This window comes from Xyrauchen texanus, chromosome 48 (genome assembly GCF_025860055.1).
Source record: "Xyrauchen texanus isolate HMW12.3.18 chromosome 48, RBS_HiC_50CHRs, whole genome shotgun sequence".
NCBI classification, from domain to species: domain Eukaryota; kingdom Metazoa; phylum Chordata; class Actinopteri; order Cypriniformes; family Catostomidae; genus Xyrauchen; species Xyrauchen texanus.
Window position 1 is genome coordinate 14,548,756 of NC_068323.1, and position 27,788 is coordinate 14,576,543.

General features: G+C 39.8%; 1 protein-coding gene across 3 annotated transcripts; it reads right to left on the reverse strand.

Moving 5' to 3' along the window:
• Nucleotides 1–6,701: 6,701 nt before the first annotated feature.
• LOC127640003 (zinc finger and BTB domain-containing protein 7A-like) lies at nucleotides 6,702–26,958 on the reverse strand. Of its 3 annotated transcripts, none has more exons than XM_052122374.1 (4): nucleotides 26,861–26,958; nucleotides 17,654–18,190; nucleotides 16,707–17,563; nucleotides 6,702–14,154 (listed from the first exon to the last, which is right to left on the reverse strand). In XM_052122374.1, the coding sequence occupies exons 2-4, from the start codon at nucleotides 18,110–18,112 to the stop codon at nucleotides 13,707–13,709; spliced, it is 1,764 nt and encodes a 587-aa protein (XP_051978334.1). In that variant the 5' UTR covers nucleotides 18,113–18,190; nucleotides 26,861–26,958; the 3' UTR covers nucleotides 6,702–13,706. The 3 variants fall into 3 exon arrangements, with proteins under 3 accessions (XP_051978334.1, XP_051978335.1, XP_051978336.1); XM_052122375.1 differs by lacking the exon at nucleotides 26,861–26,958 and adding an exon at nucleotides 25,720–25,758; XM_052122376.1 differs by lacking the exon at nucleotides 26,861–26,958 and adding an exon at nucleotides 25,540–25,654.
• Nucleotides 26,959–27,788: the final 830 nt, after the last annotated feature.

A 27,788-nucleotide genomic window follows, 5' to 3' on the forward strand; every position in this document is an offset into this window, starting at 1 on the left:
GCATACGGTTGTGATCAGACATGAAACTAGGCCAAGTTCCACAACCCCCAAAAGCCTCACCAACCCCCAAGTCTTCCCATCAATTCAAACGGTGACAGCGCTGTGACAATCATGAGCAGAATTAATTTACTCTGAAACAGGGAAGTCAATTTATTTGAAACTTTAAAATGTGTTGGGATGTACGTTAATTCTTAAAATTATTGTGTTTACAAGCCCAATGGAAAACATTTTCTTAGACTTTACTTCACAGATTGATGGCTTTGGCCCTGTGCCCATGTTCTTGGTCTATCTGAGTAGAAGGGGAGGAGAGCGGACTATCTATCTGTTTTGCTTGCCCTGCATATGGTAAACTGACTCCCGCTGAGTTTGCTCGATTGGAGGCCAGTCAGAAGACACTAAAGCTAAGGCACCCACCTCAACAGAACACCTGCACCATGGGAAAAAGACCATCAACACACCATGTTGATTAATAGTGATACAAATGCTTACCGAATACCACAATACCTTTCTTGGGTTGACTGATAGGACAAGACCAAATGCACTTGACCATGACTGTGTTAATTGAAAACTTTTAAGGTTGTTCTTATAATTTTGCATTGTGACATTATTTTCATGACAAAAAAAACAATTCTATCAATTTATCTATAGATCTATCTTATGGATGCTCTACTTTATTTTCTTTTTTTTTTATCTCTTTTTCTCCTCAATTTGGAATGCCCAATTCCCACTACTTAGTAGGTCCTCGTGGTGGTGCAGTTACTCACCTCAATCCAGGTGGCGGTCACTGGCGGAGTTGCCTTCGCTTCTGAGACTGACAATCTTACGCATCTTATCATGTGGCTCGTTGTGCATGACACCGCTGAGAATCCGCATGAGGAGGCTCATGCTATTCTCTGTGATCCACGCACAACTTACCACGCACCCAATTTAGAGTGAGAACTACTAATCATGACCACGAGGAGGTTACCCCATGTGACTCTACCCTCCCTAGACACCAGGCCAATTTGGTTGCTTAGGAGACCTGCCTGGAGTCGAACTTGCAACTCCAGGGGTGTTAGTCAGCATCAATACTCGCTGAGCTACCCAGCCCCCCGGATGCTCTACTTTTGTGTTTTTTGAGTCCCATTACTCTCAATGTTGATTCTTTTTAGATTTTCAGTACTATAATACTGTACATTTTTTGCATTACAGCTATCTAAAAATAATTAAAAAATTAAAAGCATGTTACAATGTAAAAATAAGCTTTGTTTTCTTTATGCAAAATATAGTTTCTTAATTTCTTTCAATTTTGGGGTGAAATATGATCCTGGCATGTTCTTGACCGGTTTTGTGAGATTCATGCTCACATCAAATGCTATGTCACTGCCTGAGGGTTTTTACGTTTCTCTAACCATTTCACTTCAAATTTCAATCTCTCAAGGGACTACGGTTATATCATGTGTTCCCCTATCTCTGACACACCTGCCATTTTTGGATCCCAACGTTGCACATCATGCTTGGGCAGCCCCTGCTCTGTCACCCACGCATCAGGTACAGTGAGTGTAGTGTAGACTTCCTGTTTACAAACCCCAAGACCTCCAGCTTCCCGCCACACAGATCTGCGGTCGCACAAATGTGACACAGAACGAGATGCAGTATAAGTTAATTAACCCTTTCACAGTATGTTACAAGCCTAAAATATTCATATCTACCTTTAAAGGTGACATGTGTCTTTTTTTTCCATGTTAAAATACATTCTATTGTCCCAATTTAATATGCAGTCAACTATATGTAAGCCTATAATTAGATGATGTCCCCAAAATGAGTAAACAATGTGGCTCGGTTTGTTTGAGCATCCCAGCAGCCTGACACAGCAGCACTGGCTCAACCAATGGTGTAAGTTTGAGGCAGGACTATCTGTTTTGGCCAACCAATGGAAGATTGGGAAGTATTAATTTTTGCTATTCTGTTTGGTGATGCTAGAGGCACAAAAATTACACAAACTATATTTTGGCTTTCCTCGTGCAGCTACGTCTCGTGCACAATGCGCATGATGCAAAAGTGTCCATATGCAGTCTAGTTTTTCTTGATATGCGGACTGTCCACATCTTTGTTCATCGTCGCCACATGCACCTGACATTGACTGTGCTAAAAGAGCATCACAAAACAATAGTTTTGTGTCCCATCAGGCTTGCGGTCAAAAGTCTGAGCACTCGACTGTGTGCAAGAAAGAACATCACATGGAAAAAAGATGTATACCCAGGTCCGGTACTAGGATGTGATCATTGGGAGGGCATTTTTATCTTGCAATGGGTTCTCTCTTTGTCTGACCGTGGGGATACCCCTTGGTCGTTTTATGGTCCGACTTTGTGGGTTACAAGGAAAATCTAGGTGGCAATGCTGCCCCTTATACACGGCCATGTGTATACCCTAGCCTTAAAGGTTAGTTCACCCAAAAATAAAAATTATCTCATAATTTACTCACCCTCATGCCATCAAAGTTATTTGTATGACTTTCTTTCATTTGCTGAACTAAAATGAAGGTATTTATAAGAATCTCTCAGCTCTGTAGGTTCTCACAATGCAAGTGAATGGGTGCCAACATTTTAAAGCTCCAAATGTCAGCATAAAGTAATCCATAAGACTCCAGTGGTTAAATCAATGTCCTCAGAAGCTATATGATAGTTGTAGTTGAGAAACAGTTCAATGTTTAAGTCCATTTTTACTATAAATTCTCCTCCCTGCTCAGTAAATCTCCACTTTAACTTTCACTTTCACATTCTTCTTCTTGTGTTTTTGGTGATTCACATTCTTCATGTAGATATATTAGGCAGGGAGGAGAAATTCTATCAAAAAGGGCTTAAATAATGATCTCTTTCTCACTCACACCTATAATTTCACTTCTGAAGAAATGGATTATAACACTGGAGTCATATGGATTACTTTTATGATGCCTTTATGTGTTTTGTGGAGCATCAAAATTTTAGCACCCATTCATATGAGGTTGAGATAATAATAAAATAATTTTCAAGTTCTCTAACAATGAGGGACAGAATATGTGAAGGAGGAAATGAGCAAAATAAGGGAGAGATGGATGAGGAGGTGGAGGGGTGAAGAGGGAGATTGTTGGTGTCGTGGGACTACTTCAGTAACAATAACAGCATGTTTGTGTGTGTCTGAGAGAGACAGAGAGAGAGTGTGTTTGAGTGGGGGTGTTTTCGCTTGCAAAAGTGATGAAATAACATCTCCTCTCCATAACACAGCTGGTGCTGCCACGCAGACAGTCATGCTACCTGACCTCTCTGTCATTCTCTCCTGTCTCTTTATTTTTCAGGCATGCACCTTCACCATGATACACCATAAAATAAGAAGTCTGTTATAAGGGCATGCTGATCAGCTCAACTTTCAGTGTTTACAGTATGCCGTTTATAGTTCAGAAAGGAGTTTTCAAAGGGCCTTTGGCATTTCAGGGAAAGATTTCACACAAGTCTTTGGATTCGGTCCTATCATTCTGCCCAGAGTCAATTGTTAGCATTTCTAGCAAATGTTTGTCTGAGGTCATCAGGCGACCCATACACATCTGTGTAAATGTTGTTTTGGTACATGACCCGATATAATAAATTACATCTTTATAGATTCCACAGGAGATTTTACAAAGATAAAATATAGGAATGACTTTTCAATATTTCCTATTTTTTTTATTCTTTCATCCTTTTCTCATGCGTCCCTTCCCCCCCTTCTTTGCAGATTAGAATTCATTAGCAATCAAAGAGCATCCAGAGAGCTCCAGCTCTTAATTACCCACTCATTTGCATTTTTGCATATTAATGACTGCAGAGTTTTGGTGGGGATTTTTGCCGCAGTGGTTTAAAGGCACCTCGCTTTCAATCTCCAGGGACCAAGAAATGTCCAGAGGCAAAGCTTTGGGGCTGCAGTGCACCCCCTGAAAGCATTTTGTGTGTGGAATGGGGATGTGAGGGTGAGAGGTGAGAGGTCAAGGTGCCTAATCAACATATGAATGGGGGGGTTGTATTGAGCGGCACCAAATTATTGACATGTGGAATAGTTACCGGCATATCCTCACTTGAATAAAGACTGAAAAGATACTACTTCTTTCTTCTCAATTAAACGTGGTAGGCACATGTGAATGACAGCCTATTCCAAACACCATCTTCAAAATCCAGGTCTGATTTTAATGTAATTTGACTCTCAGTAATAATAGGCAGTCAATGAGTCCGATTAAGACATATTTTCTCTTTGAGATACACCTCCTGGAGTTCATTGTTATGAAACCTGCAGGGGTTTTATCTAGTCCAGTCATAGTGTGAAATCTCTCTCACACTGACTCCCTCTTTCTCTGCACACACAAACAGTTAGCAAGAAAAAAGAAGAGAATACATAGAGTGGTCCCTAATAGTGCCGAAAAACTCCATGGGCTGCTTCAGGGTTGTCTTTGATCCCTGTGACCCCATTTCCAACTCAATCTGTTTGGATAGAAAAAACAACCCTGAGTGAGAGAAAAACAATGTAACCCCTTTGCCTGGTCTGTTCTGCTTAATTATTAATCTCCCATCAATTCTCTGCTTTCATCCTGTTTCTGCCATGTCTGGGACATTAAAAAGATGGAAACAAGCAAGCGCTTTACCTTGAAGGGGTAATTTATTGCAGTTAAGTTTCACTTATTTTTAATATGACAGCCTTAAAAATAAAGTTTGGGGTGACTGACTATGACCCCCCTTAAAAAAGCAGCACTGTAACAACCAAAGACATTGAGAGGAACAGGTTCCCAGGACTAAATATTTTAACATTTTCCATTTTAACCCACAGTCTGGTTACATATTATGAAGCATAGGTTGGCACAAACCCAGAATCGCAGTAAGAGATTACTAGCATATTAGAATGGTCACAGTTCTGAATTACTTTACTGCGTAATATTTTATGGTTGTACTCATTAACACTAGTTAATTACATTAATAAGCATGAACAAACAATGAACAGTACTTTTAAAGCACTTCTTAACCATGATTATTTCAACATGTACATCTTTAACATTTAAAGATGTATACAACTACAATTTTTAACTAACATGAAATAAATTATAAATCCTATTATAAATTACCATTAACCAAGATCAATAAATGTTGTAAAAAATATTGTTCACTGTTAGTGCATTATATTATAGCATGTACATGCACTAATTCACTAATGTTAACGAATTGTACAGTTTTACCAGTTATAGTTAATTATTTACGGTAGCCTTTTTAGAAATAACATGCAGTGAGTTTGCACAAAGAACCACACAGATAATTTGGATATCCCCAGTAAATTGATAATCACATTGAAACTCTTTGAGATTTTATGGCGGGAGAACAGTTGAGGTGTAGTGCCATCTTGTGGCCAAGAACTGTTTGCATGGACATGATTGATAGCGTCTTCACCGAATTTGCGGTCTAGTGACCTCTAGTGGTAAGCAAGAAAACATACGCGCGCGCGTGTGTGTGTGTGTGTAAAATACATCTCCTGTTTGATATAAGCTACTTGTCTCACGTAAGTGTTTTAGAGATATTACATTTAAAACTAGAAGCATTAATTTATAGTGGGCGTTCAAATAAATTCCTGCGCACTAAATAAATTTTTTTCACGCCATTACCACAGACGTCTGTCGTAATACAGCTCCGGCTGTTTTCATAAAAGGCGCGAAATGACAGTTTCTCAGCTTAACGTTGTAAACCATACACCACTGTACCCCAGTAGCAAATGTATCAAACTTTGTGCAAAGATGCTGGTTAATTCACCTCACCAACAGAAGGTAAGCAGTTTACAGTTTCTTTCCTGTGGAAAACCCACTGCCACGATGTAAAGCTGTTATGGGTGGTTGCAAAGGTGTACTAGGCCTATGGTGCTCTGGCTGGTTTCCGTCTCTTTCCCGATTCATTATAAATCTATTGAGAATCTTTTGCCCTTTTTATCATCTGCCAGGTAAAAATAACTTATCTGATCACTTAAGTCCACAAATGGTGCTAAAGCTGTGGATTCTCTTCTATATAAATGTTCAATAAGATCAAACAATGTATGAATACAATCATAAAGGCAAATGTATACATTAATAAGATAAAGGAGACAAATAATCAAAAAGATTAAAATAAATATATATTTTTAACATATAAAAGATGTATTATAAGTCAGGGGTCAGGAAAGTTCTAATTTCTGCATACTAAAGAAAGGGTGTAAATATTTTATTAATAACGCATATTAACTCAATGTATTTATTGTTAAATCTGTGGAGGGTCAAAAGTGGCAACCCTAACGATGTGGGAAGTTTAATATTTAGGGTTATGTGTTGGTGTAAAGCGGCTTACAAAAACCTGTTCTATATAGAGTGTGTACCCCCTCAGGATGGCTGCCATGTTGAAATCACATGACCAGCCAAATTCTGCTCACTTTATCTATTTTGGTTGTGAAATAAATGAATCAAGGGTTACATATGCCTGCAAAAAGGGCATTTCTACAATGCCATCTGGTTACCGAAACAGTTTGAGGGATGCTACAGTCACACTGATAGGTGTCAGGGTAAAGCCCAAACACTGTTGAATCATTCAAAACAAAGCATAAAGAAATGAACATAAAAAAATGAATAAAAAGAACTCATTCTACAGACATGCATACAGAAACATTTAAATATAGAGATGCAAAATAGCACACAAAGACAGGGAGGTCGTAAACATTGTTTTTTTTTAATAGAAATGTCTTATTTCTTAAACTTAAGACATTTTTGGATATATTTTGTAAAAAATAAACAAAAACAAACAAAGAAAAATAGAATTAAACGAAAATGGAAAACAAGATGGAATTGTTTGATTAAGACGATGTGGATTTAGTGGTCTCATATACAATACAAATTATTTTCATCGCCAAAAGTGCAAAATCTCCCAAATTCATCAATACATCTCTATAGCTTCAACACACATTGACAGACAATGGAAAGGAACAGGACTTGATTTAACCAAATAAAAAAATCCATAAAAAACAGGGTTTCTGCTGTCCAAGCCTGAGACACTGAGAAGTGTAATTTTTTTTTTTACATAAGTGTAAAAAGAGCACCCAAGCCTGAAAATGAATTATGGTTTTCTGTACAGAGGTTGTCTGTTCTTTTTTAATTTAGCAGATACTATACAAGAAATATGAAATGAGATGTTAGATTGGAACATAGTACGTAATGAGTCCCTTGTAATTTATCAAAAACTGGAACTAAAAGACAGTTTCACACTTGAAAAAAAAAAATACATTGTGGAAAGTACATGTGGCTAGTGGATTAACTGGATTTACCACCCAACAACAACAGAAATAAACTAATAAGAGATATTGTATGTTACCCATATGCAGAAAAGTTAAATATTGCTCCAAACCTGACTGCTTTAGACAGTGTGGATTGCAAACTGAATATTTGCATCTTTTTTTGTGAACATTAGAATTGTTTGGGACAGCTAGGCCCCAACAATACCGATAGTCTAAATCTACTCTCTTATAAATGCTATGTCTATGAAGAATCTTGCAGAACAAAGAAAATCCAGCTAAATATTTCCAAGCAAATGTAAAGTCTTTTTATGATGAGACTTGGGTGGGGAAAAAATGTTAAAAGAAAACACGTACGACAACTTGAACATATGACATTTTTTTGTTGCGCCTTTTCAGAGATGTGTGTGATTTGGGGCAGAAGTTCAAATGGACTTCAACCCAAATATATTGCATGTTCAAGTTTCTTTTTTTCATGTAGTCTTTTGCATTTAAATAAATCTTTACATCCACATTGAGATAACAAGAAAATTTATCAATGAGAGAGAAAAATAATAATAATGACAATAACAACAACAGTAATAACCAAAGGAGACAGCACACAATATTTTGGATGGCCTTTCGCAAAGTGCTTTTTGTTACAATCACAGAACTGCAATCAGCTTGATGGCTTTGTGAATCTCAACACACTCTTAGGACATTCTTGGTAGAGGAAAAAAGAAAACAAACCATTAAGAAAGTCCTTTAAGACTTAATAAACCACATCTACAACAACTATTACTCTTGAGGAAGTAATAGAATGCATCCTTGACTTGAAGACTTGATGTCTTTGTCAATTTACTGCTTTTTTGGGCCACATCCGCACTAATCCTTTTTCGTTTGAAATCCTTGTTTTCAGTTTCCTAACGTCATGGTTTTCTAAAGTATGCCGTAATAGAGAGCATTTTCGAAGCACTATGTTTTCAGTGAAGGAAAACACCATTCTTGTGTGGATGCGAGGCATAAATGTAGTAAAATCAATGCATTTACAAACTAACAAATTAGGGCGGACATGGCCTTGGTCTCATTCTAAAACCCAACAACGGCCACATCACTAATCCAATTAAGTTTGAAATCTCCATTTTCAGTTTCCTAATGTCATCGTTTTCCAAAGTATAGAGAACATTTTCAAAAGTCTACATTTTTGGTGGACAAAAAGGCTGCTGAAATGTGGATGGGAGGCATAAAAGTAGTAAAATCAATGCATTTAAAAACAAAAAACGTATTTGTGTGGATGTGGCCAAAGACAATACACCACCCATAATTCTAGAGTTTTAAAACATGTTAAAAAACTGATTGCTGACTCACCATTCTTTTTCTATACTAAACAAGAATGAAAAGTTATTATGCAAAAAAATAATGAGTTGTGGTCACATGGGTAGTTGGCTTTTGATATCATATCAAAAACTCATAGTAATATATTTGGTTGGTGTTCTCTCAGTACAATAAATCTTTGATTACACAGAAGGCAAATTTGAGCTGAAACCAAACAACAAAAAATTTAAATGGACTGCAGTGATATTTAACCTGAGAAGCATAGATGATGGCCCATAATACCCAAAATCCCCCTGCCTCCCACCACACCATCTAGCATTTACTCTCTACAACATCTACTTTTTCAGTGAAACATAACCAGCTGAGGCAGTCAAAGAGTTAGATGGCTATAATTCCTTAGGTACACATAATGGCACAGCAATACCTGACAAAGGCTGTCCCAAGCCCCACTATAAGACAACGCTTCCCTGACAACCTGCACAAAAATGCTAGTACCCACCCTCCCTGATTTGTGCAAACTAGTTCCCACTGCCCATGAGCCACTCCTTGTGCAAAGTGCCCACAGGGCATCAGACAGCAGTGGATCAGGTGAAAACAATTGTGCGAATCTAGCCATGCATTGTCATCCTCAGCTAGTTGTGCTTCGACCCTGCCAGAACCTCTAAAAAGCAACCAAAATATCTTCCATGATTATTATAACTGTCATTGTAATCTTTAATACTTTTGTATGTTTTTTTTTTCAAATAAGTTAAACAAATAAAGACATAAAATAGATTAAGATTTGGATATTGCATACATGGAGCTTCTGAATTCATTTAAATGGGGTTTTAAGACACTTTCTCAGTGTAATGTCCGCCATTGGGGCGGAAGCAATAAACAGCGCTGAATGGAAGATAACAGGATCTCCTAACTGACTTTTCTCAAGAGACAACCTTAAGAATTAGTTTGCATTTACAAGTTGAGTAGCTCTGGACAAACAACCTTTTGGTTCTTAGAAATGTCCACAATAAAACATTTATTTCAACCATATTTAATATCAGACACAAGTATTCAAGAATGGTTTAGGAAGCGGGAATGGAAGCAATTTCTTGAGGAATCCTCCAAATCTCCTTTCATGTTAAGGCACATTCTCTCCACAATCCTTCTCCACTTAGCAAGCTTTAAGACTCTGCCCCTGATTCCTTTTAGACCCATTGAACATAGCTTACGCCCCCCTCCACACAAAGCCAATAAGTTCCTTTGAACTCACAAAGACCTCTAATAACTTCACCAAACTGCTACGTAGACACAGATGCTTAAGGTTTGATCCAGTAAACCATTGGAAATAAGCCACTGCTTGAATACCGTCTTTCCTCAAGCAGCTTACTTCAGGTGAAATTGCACTGGACTGATAATTTTTTTGTTTTACTTTGTTGTCGATAATGTAAGATTCAAAATCTCTTTTCTTTGAATGGTTTAGAAAGTTCAAGTAATTCAAGTCTTTGCCAACTTTGGTTTTCAACTGGTTAATTGTGGAGATTTAATATCTCTGTGTTCACAGAAACTCAAAGGCCTTGCCCAGTTCCGTAGACCCCCTCCTCCAAGGACAAGGACACGAGTGACTTAGTGCAAAAACTTTCTCTGCTAAAGCACCATTTCCAGTGCTATCAGGCTTTGTACCTCCCAACCCCTCCAACCCACCCATTTTACATCACCATTTAATCCAGTGCCACTCTCCACGGCTAAACTCCACCCACACAGATAGCATTATCTTTGCTAAAAAAAAAAAAAACTGAATTAAGCAGAAGAAACACATTTTAAAGTAAGCATTGCAAGTTTTAAACTCTCACACTAAAGTTAAAAGAAAAAAATTATAAAATGACAAAAGAAACTCAAGTAGGCTTTCCCCCAACAAATCTATTCCAACTTATGAGGGAGGATACATTTGGGTTGTGGTAAATGTAAGAAACGTCCTTGCGAACAAATTTAAAATCTACTCTTTATATTGAATGATCGCAGGCCATTAGTGAAACAAAGATGCTCAATGTGTCACCACACAAACCCATGCTGACATACCCATGCAGACATAATGTAATTTTAACCGAGTGTATTTTGGGGTATGAAAACACATGTTCACACACTGAAATTTCCAGAAGGATAAATCATCCGATCAAAAACTTTGTAACTAACTGTAGTGTGATGCTTAGGATGTGGCATTTCACAATGTATTTAAAATGACTGAGACTTCTAGATGATTGTTCAGGGATTGTAATGCACAGACAAAACTGTTTGCTAGGGAGGGTAGAGTCACATGGGGTAACCTCCTCGTGGTCGCAATTAGTGGCTCTCGTTCTCAATGGGTCATGTGGTAAGTTGTGCGTGGATCGTGGTGAGTAGCATGAGCCTCCACATGCTGCGAGTCTCTGTGGTGTCATGCACAACGAGCCACGTGATAAGATGCGCGGATTGACGGTCTCAGAAGTGGAGGCAACTGAGACTTGTCCTCCGCCACTCAGATTTAGGACCTACTGAGTAGTGGAAATTGGGCATTCCAAATTGGGAGAAATGGGGAAACTATTTTTTTTTTTTTTAAAGCCTCACATGCTGCCACATTTTTGGTCATCTTCTCTGTATTAAGACAAAATAGATAACTCTTAAACCTTCTATCATTTTTAAACTTCAAGTGCAATTAGTCACTAGGCTTCTATATATTATCTTTTGAAGGGTATTTCTCCTTTGTTGCTTTTTAGTTAATGCCACATGAACCAACACCTTCTAACGCCACAATATCTTCACCCTGCCCCTTTCTCTTCTCAAGTGACTGTGAACTTTTTTGGCAGCTTGGTGTCAAGACCAAAATACAAGCAACGCACATGAACAAGCCAAAAAAAAAGAACAACAACAAAACAAGCTAAGCATCATCACTTGAATGGGCCTTTTTTGTAGCACTTTTGCACTTTTGTTAAAAGTACCCATTTGTTTTGACTGAAAAGTGCCCTTCTTAGTAACAAAATACATTCAAAACTTGCTTCTTTCTAATTAATGAGCAAAAGACTAATAAACAAGATGCAGCAATGCAGAGGCAGAAGGAATGATACCAAAAACGTTCTCTCAATCGCCACAAAATCAAATACGCTGAGATCCACTGAAACGATCTGGTTAGGATAAAAAATGATGTGCCTGGTAAGTTACTTTAAAATCTGCCCTTTTCTCAGCAATAACATTTTCTGCCTTTGTCAAGCCTTGCCCTCATATTTGCCCTATTTAAATAAGAGTCCTAACTTAACCAAAGCACCCAGTGTTCTGAATGTTCCATTTAGACATGCCCACAAAGTGCCTGCTTATGCTCCAGACCCCTCTAAGCCCCATATAGGTGAGTAATACTTCACTGACGTGGCCATAAGACGTAGTCGCACCCTCTCTCACCTGCACACGGAAGCACATATTACTTCAAAATAAAGGTCTCTGTCTTTAGGATACTTTCTCCCCAACCCTCTGCCAATCATTTGCATCATGAAAAGAGCAATAAAGTTTGTAGCTATTTTATCTCATCTATACATTGCATTAAAGGATGCTGTACACTAAAATCTGGACCCTCATTCTTACTTAGCTATAGCTGTGTGCTTGTTTGAACTTCCATCTTGGACAATAATTTATTGCTAACCTTATCGCTCAGGTTTTTTTTTTTTTTTTTTTTTTACATGGTCCCTTGGGCAAATAAATTGCTCTTTGTTGCTTTCCAACCCAAACTGCCTCCTTAAATAGATATTTCTAGAAATAGATCTTTAATAAAGTTATGCAAAAAGGTGCTTGACTCTCTATCGCTCTTTCTGTCAACAAACAAACAAACAAACAAAAAAGATTCCCAGCTTAAGTAATCACCAGCTGTTAGTAACAGTGGTGCCCTCACTCTTCAGTTGCATACAGTTTCGCTCCTGCAGAAACACTCAAAATAAAGCACATATATCACAATTCAAACTTCTGGGTTTCATTAAGTGCAGTTTAGGAAAAATGGGTTTCTCAATTATAATGCTATAAAACAGCATATTCCCCCTACAAACTTAACTCAGTAAGAAACCTGGAGTGAATCTGAAGGAAGATGTAAGCCTATCTATCTATCTGCAATATATCTCTTATAAAAGGTTTCATAACATTACAACCTAATGTATACACACGTATACAAATGTAAAGTGTCAAGTACCCAAAATAGTCAACTCAAAGGAAAAACAAAATAATGACAAAATATTAAGACAATCCCAAAAATAAAAGAGAACAATGCAAGTTGGACTGCTGATAAGGAAAAGCAGGCCTGTGAGAGGTAAGATTTAACCCAGTGGCAATCAGATGAAGGTAGTGCTTTAGAAACACAGGACATCATCCCTTCTCTTACCCTCTCCCTGCCAAAAACAAATTAACGAGGTCCCCTTTACATGGATTAGACTCAAAATGGTAACCTTTTAAATCATTAACAGACAAATTCTACAAAAAACAAAACATATTTTATAGAGAAAGTTACACTTGAAATCAAACCCCTGTCCGTTTCTTTCTGGAACATTTAGAAAAAAGGTGCTGCATCAGAATATTGGATATATTGCAATCTGAGACAATATATTTATTTTTCATAGTATTTGTACATGTTGCTCATTGCATTAGAAAAATAGATTTATTGGTTGCCTTGATCACATCTTAGACCATTTATATCTAGCCTGTTGAAACAGCAGCCAGTCTGGTGTTTGACACCTCAATCTTTTAAGACAAGACTCTGTAGATACAACCCAGAGATGAGGAACGTGTTTAAACTGCATAGTAGCTTTTTCTTGTAAGCATATGGCTAAGCCATTATGCCAGTGTTACAAAAAAAGACCCAGAAAGATGTTGACAGCACGGTTGAGTGATTTGAAGTGCTCTTCGCTCTTTCAAAAGACCAGTAACTCGGTGGTTAAGTCTCTATGCGGAATGCAAAAGCTAAAAAAGGAGAAAAAGAAACTAGGATATTAGATTTGCGTGACACCCTGATTTGATTTTTTTTTTTTAAAGAGGACCATGTAGTTTGATGTTTTTTTTTTCTTATATTTCTTCTTATTTTTCCATTTTATTCTTCCTCTGCTTTTTGAGGAAAGCCCTCTCTAACATAGTCTGATTCATGTAGTTGCTGTATCCCTTTGTCCCAGGGTCAAATCTTCGCTACATTCTTCATCACCAATGGGACTGTGTGTGTGAATACCGTGATTTTCCTCCATGACCGATGTTCTGCTGCCCCCGTCTAAACACCGTCGGCCACTCTCAGTATCTGCTTCTGGACCATGGCGTTCCAGAGGACCATCCAGAAGCTCAGGATCTCGTATGCGTGGCTTGCGGCCTCGTCGGGATGGGATGCCATTGCAGCCGTCATTCTTGAGATGACGGTGGAGGTGGTCGGAGCGCACAAAGGTTTTAAAACAGCTGGAGCACTGGTAGGGACGCAGGCCAGTGTGCACGCGCATGTGATTCTTCAGATCATAGTTATGGGCGAAGGCGGCACCACACTGAGTACACAGGTAAGGCTTCTCTCCTGTATGTTTGCGCATGTGCACCTTTAGCTTGTCCTGCCTGAAAAAGAGCATAAAAAAAAAACTTTATTTGAGCAAATTTTCCACAGTTACTTCCCATGGGTTTGTTTTGTTGAATTGAAAAAAAATAAATTGAGGCTGAACAGCAATTTAAGTTTACAGGATTAACAAATGATACTAGGATATACAACTACTATTCAACTTAATAAACCTATAATTAATTAAAATGCCCACTCCCACATTACTTGATGCCCCAAAGAAACTATTATCGCCTCTGATGGTGGAATGAGTCATTAATTATGGCCTGATGTTGAACTACAAGACACACAGGTAAAGTTAGTCACATAAATGATTAGCCAAGACAGCCCACACACATATTCCACATACTATATAAAAATACATAAATCTGATGAGGAAATACATAAATCTGTATGTTCTTACACATCAAGACAACATTTATCCTCAAAAAGAGTCTGATCTCCTTATCTTCACTTTCTAGAGTAAAGGCAAATTTATCATTTGTTTTGCACTGAAAACACTTACGGTCATTCAAGGAGAAGAGCCACAAAGCTCACAGATTTATTGCCATAATTTATTTTTAGACCAATGAGGCACTGAAGAGCTCAGTGTTCGGTTTGGAGTCATAGTGGGTCCTGAGTCTCCCAAAAGAGCCAATTTAAAAAGGGTGAATTTAAAAAGGTGTTCTATAAGAGCACAAAATCACACGAGGAGAGCGTTTGGAACAATGCAAGATCAAAAATCAAAAGGTGGGCTGGGTTGAAGAACAGATTTGGGAGAATGTGGTTAAACCTTTGATGTCTTTCTACAATTGTCCTTCAGTTTGGACAGGTGAGATCTTCTTTCAGGGAACATCAGGCCTCAGGGCTGCATAAGGCCCGCAAGACCATTTTACCCCGCCCGCAAGGCCATTTGAGAAATAATTTGTAAAGCAAAATTTGTTTTTGCCTTGATTCAATTAACTGTAAATATACATGAAACAAGAAAATTCATGTTGAAAAATCATTTTAAATGATAAGAATGCAAAATATTGTAATAGACAGACCTTTAGTGTTTGCTTCTTGTTGCATGAGTACGTAACGGAATGCGTATGTTAATTTCAACCCATAATCAGAAATTGCATGCAATTGTGTGGCCCTTAAATAATTTTGTAAATACTCTAATGGCCCTTACTGGACAAAAATGTTTCCCCTCCCTGGTTTAAACATTTCAAAGTGCTGTTAAAATTATATAAAATACAATTTAATAATGATGTTGCATAAACCCAATTTTGGGAACTTATTTTCATGCTGGGCATCACCATCTAAGTCAAGCTATTCTATGTGTGTTATTTTTAAAGACATTTATCTAATGGATGAAATCACAAATGACTAAAGAATAGGCTCTCTTCAACAGGAGACAGTATATTTTCAAAGTATATTGTTTTGCACCAATAAGGGAGCTATAGTGTGGTGTCAAATGCAAGGCCTTCTGTTGTACGACTCTGCTCTCAGCTTACCCCTCTCTCTCCCTCCCCTAAGGCTTGTGACCAGGGCAGAGAATAGCTAAACAAACTAGGGTGGTTGACCTTCCGGAACTGTGGAGACTTACCAAACAAACAAACAGGCACACGCACAGACACACACTTGAGTATGTAAACACAGACATGTGCTCATGTTAATGCCTGCTTGTGTATTTAAATATGAACGTGTGTATAGAGACAGTCTCTCACTCATATTTCCCCATCTTCCCTCCACATGCATTGACCAAACAATGTATATCATGTACATACAAGTGAAAAAATTTGTACACACACACACAAACACGCACTGGGGCAGAGACAGATGAATTATTTAGAAGACAGGATTGATTTATAGTAGAGTTAGTGAGGCGCATTCTTAACCCTGATCAAACAGGATTAAGAATACAATACCCCTTCCCAATAGGTGTGTATTTAGATGGTAAATTTAGATTCTTTCCTACACAAATAGGGTTCTGGATATTTTCAGTGCTGTGTCTATTTCTAAAGCATATCACCTGATTAATTCATTAAGGCAGTGGTTTCATGGAAGAGGTGATGCCCTTAAGTGCAGCGTAAACCATGCTAACAGCTTGCTAGCTGAGATTCAGTCTTGTAGCACACAGCAGGTTTCATCAGTTGTCTAACTGGGGTGTATGTGTTTGGGGCAATAATTAACGTAACATCCAGGGTCACAAGTTCAGCTTACTCACTGGCATAGATTTGTCACCATGCTGTAATCCCTTTTCATTATCAGCATGGAGAGTTTTATAACAGCCTTTTCCCTGATAACAGTCGACCAAGGCTGTGCTACCACAACCAACATTTATTGGACCCCCCTCGTTAAAATTCCAGGACTTTATCATGCAAACTTTCTGTGAACATAAATACAGTTTTATAGTTGACTGATGTCTCTTTGGCATACTGAATATTTGACCATTTATATAGCTACTTAGAATTTTTATTTTTAGCAATTTTTGGATATTGGACAACATGTTTGATAACACACAAGTTGTATGTAAAAGGATAAAAATATAAATGTAATCTCAGACTCAACTAAAAAAAAAAAAAAGTACCTGGTGAATCGCACTTTACAGATTGTGCATTCATACGGCTTTTCTCCTGTGTGTGTACGGATGTGGCGTGGAAGCTTGCCTGCGCCTTGGATGACCTTGGAGCAGATGGGGCACTTCTGAAAGGCCTTAGAACGCATTTTCCTTTCACCACTGTTACCCCCTACTGTCGCTTGGTTCCCACCTCCGCTGCCCCTCATCGACCACAGTGGTAACAGACTTGGTGAGATGGGGGCACTAGCAGCCTCTTCGTGTTGCACACTATTGAAGTATTTCAAGTAAAACTCCACATCCGGCTCTTCACCCTCCGGCCCATCCTCATCACCCCCACCACCTGTGGTGGGCTGCTCCCTTTTCCGCTCCAAAGAGTCCATCATCTGTTGTAGCAAAGCACTGGCCGGGCCTCGTTCATGTTCCCGCTCGCCTGCCACCTCCAACTCTCTTTCTGATTTGGGCTCTGCTTGATGGAGGTAGAAATGTCCATTCTGTGTGGGAGGGTAAAAGGACATCAGAGCCTGTGCACCTTTCCCTCGAGCCAGATCTGAAGCTCCATCATTGCGTTCTTCATCGACATCGTCATCTTTATGTTCACGAGGCAGCTGCGCTACTGCCTGGGCCAGTGGGGAGTAGTAGTCAGCAGGGCCGGTGGGCATGCCATTGCTTTCAACGCCGTTGCGTTGGCTAAAGTGCAGGTGTGTGGGCTGCTCCCTGAGCTCTGGCGTACTGCAGCTGCTGTCCCAATGCGCCCCCCTTTGGAAGAACTCCAGATACTCATGGGCACGCAGCCGAATGCCCTGTTCTCTTCCATTATTTCCTCGCTCTTCCTCTTCCTCGTCATCTTCATCTTGCTCACTGCCCACCTGCAAAACATAATGGAATGAATGGTGTGGTGATATAGTTCCAAGACTTTAAGGAGTCAAGTTTTAAAATCAAAACAACAGATTACCCACTGGTGGGGAGAGCACTTTGGTGTCCAGCAGGTGTGTGCAGACATCTTGGACAGGTGAGATCTCAAGCACACGGGCAGCGCTTAGGATTTCAACCACACTGTTGCGGCTGACTGTGAGCGTGGCTGTATAAGCAAAGTCCAAGAGGGCGGCCAGCGCCTCAGGCTGCACAAAGTCCAGCGCATAGATGTTCTGATGGTCAGCAGCCAGCCCAGAGGTGAAAAGCTTGTGAAAGTAGGTGCTGCAGGAGGCCAATACAGAGCGGTGGGCAGGGAATTCTCTCTCTTGGGCCACTAGCAACACATCACACAACAGCCCATTTATTCTTTGCTGGTTGAGACTGCCCAGCAGGTCAGCACTATGCTCAGGGAAGGGGATGCCCACTGGACCTTCCTCCACCACGCCTGCACCCCCGGAAGCTCTACCTTGCCGTCTTCCCCGCCCACCAGCTCCTGACGACATTTTCCACCAGCTTGCCGCTGAGCCGCCAATCACAGCTGCCACCCGTCCGTCCGTTCTGCCGCCTGTCCGTCTGCCTGTCTGAGAATGTCAAGAAACAACAACAAATGTTATTTCTTATTTTCAATTAGGTAGTATTATTAATCGTAAAGGCACAGACATTTGAAAGACCACCATTGGAGGATGTTACTTGGATATACTAAAACTAAAAACATCATTAAATTATTTGAGTCATAAAACAAAATATAGTATGCTATTACAGAGCAGGAAAATAAACAGGTTATGAATTACCTGAATAGCTTACTATTGAATAATTTCTTAAACTCAAGATGAACAATTTATAGTGTTTCTAAAGACACTAAAACTTTGTTTGTTTGGACCAATTTATACTGTCCCTTCTTCTCCATGATCTATTATCATCCAGGACAGGATTACCAAACCCTTTATGCAAATGAGGCAGAGAGGCTAACAGATAGTGGCTAAATGGTTGCTACTATACTCTTGAAAGAACTCTGGTCAAGATTATATCATCCAGAAATGGAAGCCTCATGTTAAAAAGTATTGTCAGTTATTCTAATAACAAATACCAACAGTAATTAGACAATACGTTGGTCAACAGACAGATATTTTAATAAATTCTAGAGTGTATTTTGTGGTATTTGAAATGAGAAGGAGGGTATTAATTACCTGTATTATAATGACATGTATATGTGCTGTTACAGAACACATCCATAAGTGTATGTATAATTGACTGTTCAATTCCAATTTTAAGTTTCTTTTGCACTTTTACAAATATTAACCTAATTGATAAATATGCCTTGAGGTAATGATACCAAAACATGCTCTAATGTTGTTTAGAGTAAGTTTATTTGTGACTGTCAAACAGTAAAGCACAAACCCCAGTCTACCAGTGGTGTACATCACCTCTTGTAATGCTGTCAAAATTTTGCCGTTTTTTTGGTGGTTGTTACATTAACATGTCTCCAGAAGCACTTTAAAGAGTCTTCTAGTTTACAGCAATAAGTTCAGGGTGTTGAATTCATTAAATTATCAGTATGTGAGGGTGTGGCAGTGGGAAAGGATATGTACAGTGGAGGTGGGGGGTGGAGGTGTAGGGCTGGACAGCATGTTCACTCAATGGTGTGTCAATTGGCTGCTGGGGAAAGAGGTTGGGGTGAGGTTGCTAGCTACAGGCCTGAGTGGAACAAAAAAAACACTAGAGTAATAAGAGTAGGAGGACACACGCAGGGCTGTAAGGGAACAGTATTAAATAGGGAGGTTGTCAATCCGGTCTGAGCCAGTTACCCCACCCTGCTCTGTGTGCCAAGTTTCAGGAAAGTCCTGTCCCCTTGATCACGTGTGGGGGGGGATTAAATTGATCGACTGCTGTACAGGCGGGCATAGAGGGAGGGGGGCTTTGGAAAGCATCCTTCCTTGATTTGTCCACTGGAAAACACACACACTCACATGCAAAATCCAAACAGCCTAAATACCCCCGCCCCTCCATCTGCCAGAACAACCTAGCAGGGGGTAAGGCCAGAGGGGATTATACTCAATAAGAGCAATGCTTTCAAATGACATTCCTTCAGATCAAGCTCCTTGGTATGTATGCAGGACATGCTCAACATGGCTGCTAGGTCTCTCTCACACAACTACACAATGTTGGCACACTGTTGAGTGTTGGCACAATGTCAGGTTACTATTGGTGTAGCACTTGTAAGGTAGTGTGGAGGTAAAACACATTTACAAATACAACTTAAACTACCTGCCTTTGTTGCATTAGTCTTTTTATATGATGAAAATGCTGTAATCTAGGACACATACAGTTGAAGTCAGAAGTTTACATATACCTTTCAAATACATTTAAACTCCTGACATTTAATCGTAGAAAACTTTCCCTGTCTTAGGTCTGTTAGGATAACTACTTTATTTTAAGAATGTGAAATGTCAGAATAATAGTAGAGATAATTATTTATTTCAACTAATTAATATATCCACATAATTTTCCTTTCACATTGATTCCATCTATTTTGTGACGTGCACCAGTCCCTCCTGCAGCAAAGCACCCCCACAACATGATGCTGCCACCCCTATGCTTCACGGTTGGGATGGTGTTCTTCGGCTTGTAAGCCTTACCTTTTTTCCTCCAAACATAACAATGGTCATTATGGCCAAACAGTTCAATGTTTGGTCTCATCAGACCAGAGGATATTTTTCCTAAAAGTAAGATCTTTGTCCCCATGTGCACTTGAAAATTGTAGTCTGGATTTTTTATGGTGGTTTTGGAGCAATGGCTTCTTCTTCACTGAGCAATATTTCAGGTTATGTTGATATAGGACTCGTTTTACTGTGGATATAGATACTTGTCTTTCTGCTTCCTCCAGCATCTTCACAAGGTCTTTTGCAGTTGTTCTGGGATTGATGTGCACTTTTCGCACCAAACTACATTCATCTCTAGGAGACAGAATGTGTCTCCTTCCTGAGTGCTATGTATGATGGCTGTGTGGTCCCATAGTGTTTATACTTGCGTACTATTGTTTGTACAGATGAACGTGGTACCTTCAGGTGTTTGGAAATTGCTCCCAAGGATGAATCAGACTTGTGGAGGTCTTTGCTGATTCCATTTGATTTTTCTATGATGTCAAGCAAAGAGGCACTGAGTTTGAAGGTAGGCCTTAAAATACATCCACAGGTACACCTCCAATTGACTCCAGTCAGAAGCTAATTGCCTAAAGGCTTGACATCATTTTCTGGAATTTTCCAAGCTGCTTAAAGACACAGTTAACTTAGTGTATGTAAACTTATCCACTGAAATAATGATATACTCAATTAAAAGTGAAACAATCTGTCTGTAAACAATCGTTGGAAAAATTACTTGTGTCATGCACAAAGTAGATGTCCCAAATGACTATAGTTTGCTAATATGATATTTGTGGAGTGGTTAAAAAATGACTTTAATGACTTCAACCTAAGTGTATGTAAACTTCTGACCTCAAATGTATGCATTACACATTTCTACATAGCACACCTAAGTGAAGCAATTCCAATAATAGTCCCCCACGGGACCATGACTTGACTTTTATAAGTCTATTTTTTATTTTTATAAGTCTACCTTCACTTTTGAGCCACATGATGGGCACCTGCATGTCAAGCTTTGATACCACAGAGGTTTCTCTTTGGTTTCCATTTAGCTTTCTGATAAAACCCCATCTACCTGACAAACAGGTGCTATCTATCTCATTGTTTGCAGGAAATTTGAATAAGCCAAGTTGGAGGCCAGGCTTGAGTTTGGGTTAGTGAATAAGTGTCCACCTAGCATAGGTTTCTCATAAATCGAGGTAAATTGCCTGATTATATTAAAGAGTTTATTTCAAGATTGTGAAAATCTAAAAATCATGAATTTTAGAGACAGGGGGCAAGAATAGGTTTGCTGATATAAGGAAGTCGCATAGTCCAAAAGTCAGGCCTTTCACATCAGCCTGTGAGTGAGATCAATGTACCAGTAAAGCAGCAGCCCTGTCCCTGAATAAACCCAGGGCAAAGCAGAAAGAAACAGGAAACAGTGCAAACAAACCTGATCCTGACACCTTCTCAGGGCTCCCAACATTCTTCATCACTAATTCATGGCTATGGGTGACAGGGGCCATGCAACGGCCCCAACGTCTCATTTCCAGACCTCTTCTGCCGGCTGCACGCACAGGCCTCAGCTACTTTGCAAGTCAAACCACAAGTTACTGTGAATACCCATACCACCCCAGCCCCCACCCTCCCCTAACAGCCCCTCCCAGCCAATGTGAAGAGCAGCTATCGAGAATAGATGTCAAACTGTCTTAAAAGTATTTGCATTGTTCGAGTTCTTTTTGTTCATCTGAGAAAATGTCAAACACATCACTTTAAAAATGCAACTTGACAGTTATGTTTAGATATGTATGAGAGAATTATCTTAGTTGAATTTTTGCATCAAATTACAATATAACTTGTTGACCAAAAATTATTTAGCATTGTGTAACCATTTGGAAATAACAGAGCCAAAACAGTAAATTCTTTTAAAAAGAATAATGAGATAGCTAATGTCAGTAAAACTGTGTCAAGGGTATTTAATATGTTTAGTGATTAAGTTCTTAGGAAGTAGCTGCTTCTCTCCAAAACTAACTATAAAGCATGGCTAATCCGGTGGGGGACACCAAACAGAAAATGTACTTGCTCATTATATAAAACGAAGCCTGAAACCTCAGTATGAAACATTTTAGGCAAGCACATGCCATGCATTCCAGGAACACACTTTAACTTATGACTTAAACCAAAACAATAAGTAGTGTTTCGCAGAACACCTCATTATACAGCATACACCTGGCACTTTTACTTTGCAATTCATCAGTTCAAAGCATGAGCTTGGGAGTCCCTCGAAAGAGCTCTGATAAAGGATTATTGACAAACATGTGCATGTGGTTGAAATGCACAGAGAGCATCCCTCGTGTCAACTCAGTATTTATTTGCAAGTTAGCTTGTGTGCATAGGCGGAAATTGCGGGGGGGTCGGGAGGGTCAGGACCCCCCACCCCCCTATCTGAGGGTTGTCCCCCCCCCTAAAAAATCATTAAAATATGTGTATTGTAAATAATATAATGATATATTCTTAAAATAATTGTTTAAGAATAAAATAATACAAATGCAAACGGGGCAACAACAAAAAACCCCTTGGTGTCTCCTTCAAAAATTGCTCTTGAGAATTGTTATGTTTATTGTCCCCCCCAACATTTTGATGAAATTTTCACCCCTGCTTGTGTGTGATTAATTCTTCCTACCTCATGAGGGAGGGGAGTCACTGGACTAGGTTGACAGGGTTCAAGGTCAAGGCCGAGAGGATATTACTGGATAATCATAAACAGTATGGAGAGGGGCTGACCAGTTCTAAGAAAAACTTGATTTTGTAGCAAGACCCTGCAAATGAGTCACTCTAGCCAGAGTTGGTTAGGGAAGCATGATTGGTTGCAAATAGAGCAAGCAAGAAGTGGGCGAACAACTGATAAAACTGGAGTTGTGGGGCTGGGCTGTTTCACTGGAGCCAAAAATCAAGACTTGTATTCACAATGCCCTATGAAAGTTATTGGGGAAGCTGGCTTGAAGCAAGTGCACACAAACTTGTCGGCACAACTGTCATTTTTAGTTTGTTTTAGTCTGGATCCTTCTGTAGACACATAATCCTAATATTAAAATCGTACTGGTTTCCCTAAATGATGGAAAAATCAAAGATCTTAGTTCTGGAATTATTTTAGATAGGAGCAGAGTAGACGGCAAGAAGTAGAGCAGAAATGGAGATCAAACATTGAATGCTACAACATGCCTACAATAATTTTTGACAAAAAACAGCTTTATTGAAAGATGAAGCTCACGTGTGAAAATGTTATGATGCCCCTAATCATTTTACCAAACTTTCCCAGGCAAAACTTCCTGCATCTGCCTTTGAGCTGCCCACAGCTTCCATTGGTCTTTTGGACAATATGTGACTAAGAAACAAGGAAAGCGAGAGCAAACCGAAACAAAATTGGCTAATGACGGCAGCACTACCCCAGCCCTTCCAATGCCCTTGTGCTTGTGTCTCAAGCTCCTCCAGTGCTGCAGCAGCTCAGCCGGATATGCGGAAGAAGACTTCCTGCGTGACTCTGGTGATGGTGTAACAGAACCCGCTCTGTTATCAGATGACCAGCTCTCCCAGACACTGCACACTCCACCACCAGTCCACCACAGCTTCCACTTCCCTCTTCAGCCTCTGCTGAGGAGGCAAAAAAAAAACACGACTACCCACCCAGGATTTCTTTTTCAGTTCTACCTCACTGCATATTTCTGAATGATCACACTAAGGTAAGTATGTCAAGGACTACTCCACCTGCTGGAGGTCGAGCTCAACAATAGCGAATGGGGGCGAGAGCATAAACTTACAGCAATTGGATTCCACATTACATACAAGGAAACCAAGAAGGCCTCACTCATTGTGTCGACAGGCTTTCGGCAGATAAGGACAAGTGGAAGAAGGCCCTTTAAACAGAGCAATGAGAGAATAATGAGATGAGCTCTCTGATTACTGATAGTGACGCTTACTTGCAGCAGCCCATCTTCCAGCATCAGAGTCATTCATTTGATATGGCCCACCCTGTGCACTGCCCCCAAATATAATAAAACTAAATCTCATAAGGAAACCAACTCAAAGTGTTTTCAAAATATTTAGAGATTGGTTTAGCCTGAATCTCACTCTTTGATAAATAGTCAATTCAACTGCCCCAAGCCCCTATACATTTCTCTATACTCTGCAAAAAGAGTAAATATTTTCATATTTCAGTGTCTATTTTCCTCACTAGAGACCAATATTTTACTTTACTGTTCTAGAGGACTATGGAAGTTTGCTTTACTTCATACATTTAATTGATGTTCCTGCTTAGCTCTAGGCATGCAGAACCTACACCAGTGTCAACATATTCATAATTAGTATTTCATAAGCATTTATATGTTAAATGTTTCCTATAAGCCAGTGCATCAAAAATACAGTTTGGAAATGCTGAAATTTTCAGTGGAAAGAAAAACAGGCCTATACATTAGGTTGTTAAAAAAACTGGATGAGTATTGGCATGAAGTTGGCATACCTTCCTGTCATATATGCTGACCTGAAACGACCCTGTCAGGTAATTTAACCACACACAGGATTAACTGGTTTATGGTGGGTACGAGTCTCTTTACCACTTAAACAAGCAACAGACAATAAAGAACAGCCTCACCCCAGTGAGACAAGGAGACTTGTCTGTGCATTATTCAGACACTGGGTGTCATCTGTGAATAAAAATACCCCTTGCACCCTCCCTGTACCCGCGCTAGTGAAAACGAGTTGAGCAAGTATGGGTTGGAAATGATCTGCATACATCTTTGAATAAAAAAAAAAGAGAGAGCGAAACAGACTGAAGCTTCCTGTAATGCATTTGAGCCCAGGGAAAAAACATGCAGGCTACAGATTTGACAAGTCATGAGACCTTGATAAAGACGCTTACAGAGGGAGAAGTTGATGTGCATTATGGCACAACTATAAAAGAATGAGGGGGCAGAGAAGCCTTCATTGGATCTGCCAAGAAGAGGAAAACTTTCCAAGGTCCAAAGTTTTTGAAGATTACAATGGTTTTGGTCTTTGAAGTATATCTAAGTTATTCTAATAGTTTCACAGTCCACCAAAGGTGCCAAAGTATCAGATCAATTGGTCTTCTGTCATCAACCAATTATGTCATCCAAAAATTAAACCTATTTGAATATGTTGGAAAATATCATTTGAAAACAATTTCAAATTTAAATGGTTACAGTTTGTCTGGTAAGAACCAACACAAACAGAATGCAATTAAAAAAGTACTCAGAAAGTGAAACGGGACAGGACAGTATCTTGCAGAGCCATACCTTAACACAGCAGGCCTCCGTTTTCTATTTCGATGCCATCTGCAAGTGGGTCAAGCGCTCTAAACTCAATCAAGCCAAGTCCCTGTCTCTTTCCCCCCTTAAGATTCCACAGTTTCTTTTCTAGCCTGTCTATACCTTCTCAGACATCAGAGAGAGTGAGAGTGCATCTGGAGCTCTTACCGGCAGGATGAAATTTTGTTTCCCTGTGGGTCTGCTCAATCTCCCCCCTGCCTGCCTGCCTGCCTCCGTGTCTGGGCAGGGCCCTGCTCTGGAGCAACTGCAGACATGAAACTTCAGAGTGGCCCTAGTTACATAGGCAAGCCCTTGACACCTACTAACTCCCCCAATCTATTTTCAGCCCACTGCTCTGGCTTCACTTCCCCCTTTGTGATTGGCCTGCCAGCTGCTCAATCACCACACCTCCCCACTAGGATAGGCTATCGGCTGTTCCCTTTCCTGTATGGTCAAGGACAAGGCACTCTGGGATGAGAAGTTCTTAAGTGCTACTTCAACTGCTTCCAATCTACAACTATAAACTACAAATCCCAAACTGTCTGCCTATTGCCACCCCCACATCTCTGAGCCTGCTTCAACGTAAGCATTCAGAGCTGAATTATACACTGCCGTGTGTTGCTAGCAAGATACCAGGTATTAAAAGTACAGAACAGCCAACAAGCAGTGCCAAGCTCTGTACATATGAAATAAAAGGGATTCCACCTACAACTCAGAAGGTCAAAAAAATAAATTGCAATTCTGTCACACCACATGATGCAAAATCTTCAGCATTACTGACACAAATGAGACTTTTTAACCAAAAATATTCCATCAAAGTAATAAACAGCCCAAACATATTTCGAGACCGAAAGAAAAAAGGAGAAAGCTTGTGTGCGAGTTATCAGAGTTTGTTTCTGAATGAATGACAACAAACCACAAAAACTGGACCTTAGTGCGTACCACTATACATTGTCCTATGGAATTATTTTTTATTCCTTCCTCCTATGATACTACCTTTTCCACCATTCTAAGCCCCGCCAAACACATTAAGGGCTGCCCCCAAAACAACAACAAATATTTAACAACTGAAAGAATTCAAAAGTTTATTCAAGCAATGCTAGTTAACAGAATGTTAATAAAAGCTCTTTTTCTGAAGAATAAAAAGCACATTTTTGTCACTGGCATAGGTAGCCCCCCCGCAAGTACACATACTGTCACTCTCTTCTCTCTGCCACCCTACTTTATTCCTTCCTTCTCAGCCTTGCTCCTTTCAGCCGTCAGGCCCTGGGCAGACGACACCGGGGACAAGTGGGGGGAGCAAGCTCACCTGTGATGGCCGTGGTGGTGGTTGTTATGGGTTAGCTCTGCCCTCCTTTTCTCTCCTCCTCTATGGAGCTCTCTCTCTCTCTCTCTCTTCCCTGTCCCTGCTGTTCAGAGCTCTGTATGCGTTAACCAAGCAAAAGCAGATCAACTCAATTCCCTTCCTGGTTTCTGGAGGGCAAAGAGGTCCCTCCCTTTCTCTCTCTCTCTCTTGCTCTCCCTCTCTCTCTTAAAGAAACAGCATTCCCCATGCGGCTATATCTTCTCTCTGAGGAATATATTAAAAGGCAGTTATCATGCAATAGTGGCCATCATTACCATCATATAAACACAAAATTGGAGTTCACAAGGATGTATCTAGTCAAATCTAGTCAAAAGGTTTTTGCACTGGTTTTGCACGTGTACTTTGGGTGAGTGTGTGTGCCAAAATAATGAGAGTTAACCGTCCTTCTCTCTCCCCTGTGTTTGAATGCAGTCACACCCACCCATCCCACAGCCTGAGGTCATGAAGTCCCACCCCAGAACAAGCCATGGCACATTCCAGGACAATCAGGGTCTGCCAGCAATACCCCCACACCCCCCCCCACACACACACATATACACACCCTCTACTGTATCAGACTAACACACCTTACACTCTATACTCACACTCAAGGGGTCGTCAAAGATGAGTGACACTATTATCTCCACTTTCTCTTTACCCCATGGTGAAACAATCATCTGGTTCACAAGATAATGTACAAAAAAGGTGAGTAACTAATCAATGAAAAAGGTACTACTTCGGAATTTCATACTCACCAGAATCATGTTGAGTAGGGCGATGAGCACAGTAGACCAGCAAGACAGGCATGGATTCTCCTCCACCACTTAAGACACCCGTTCGCCAGTTTATCAGATCAGTTTATCTGAATCTTTCAGCTGACTGAAAGATTCTC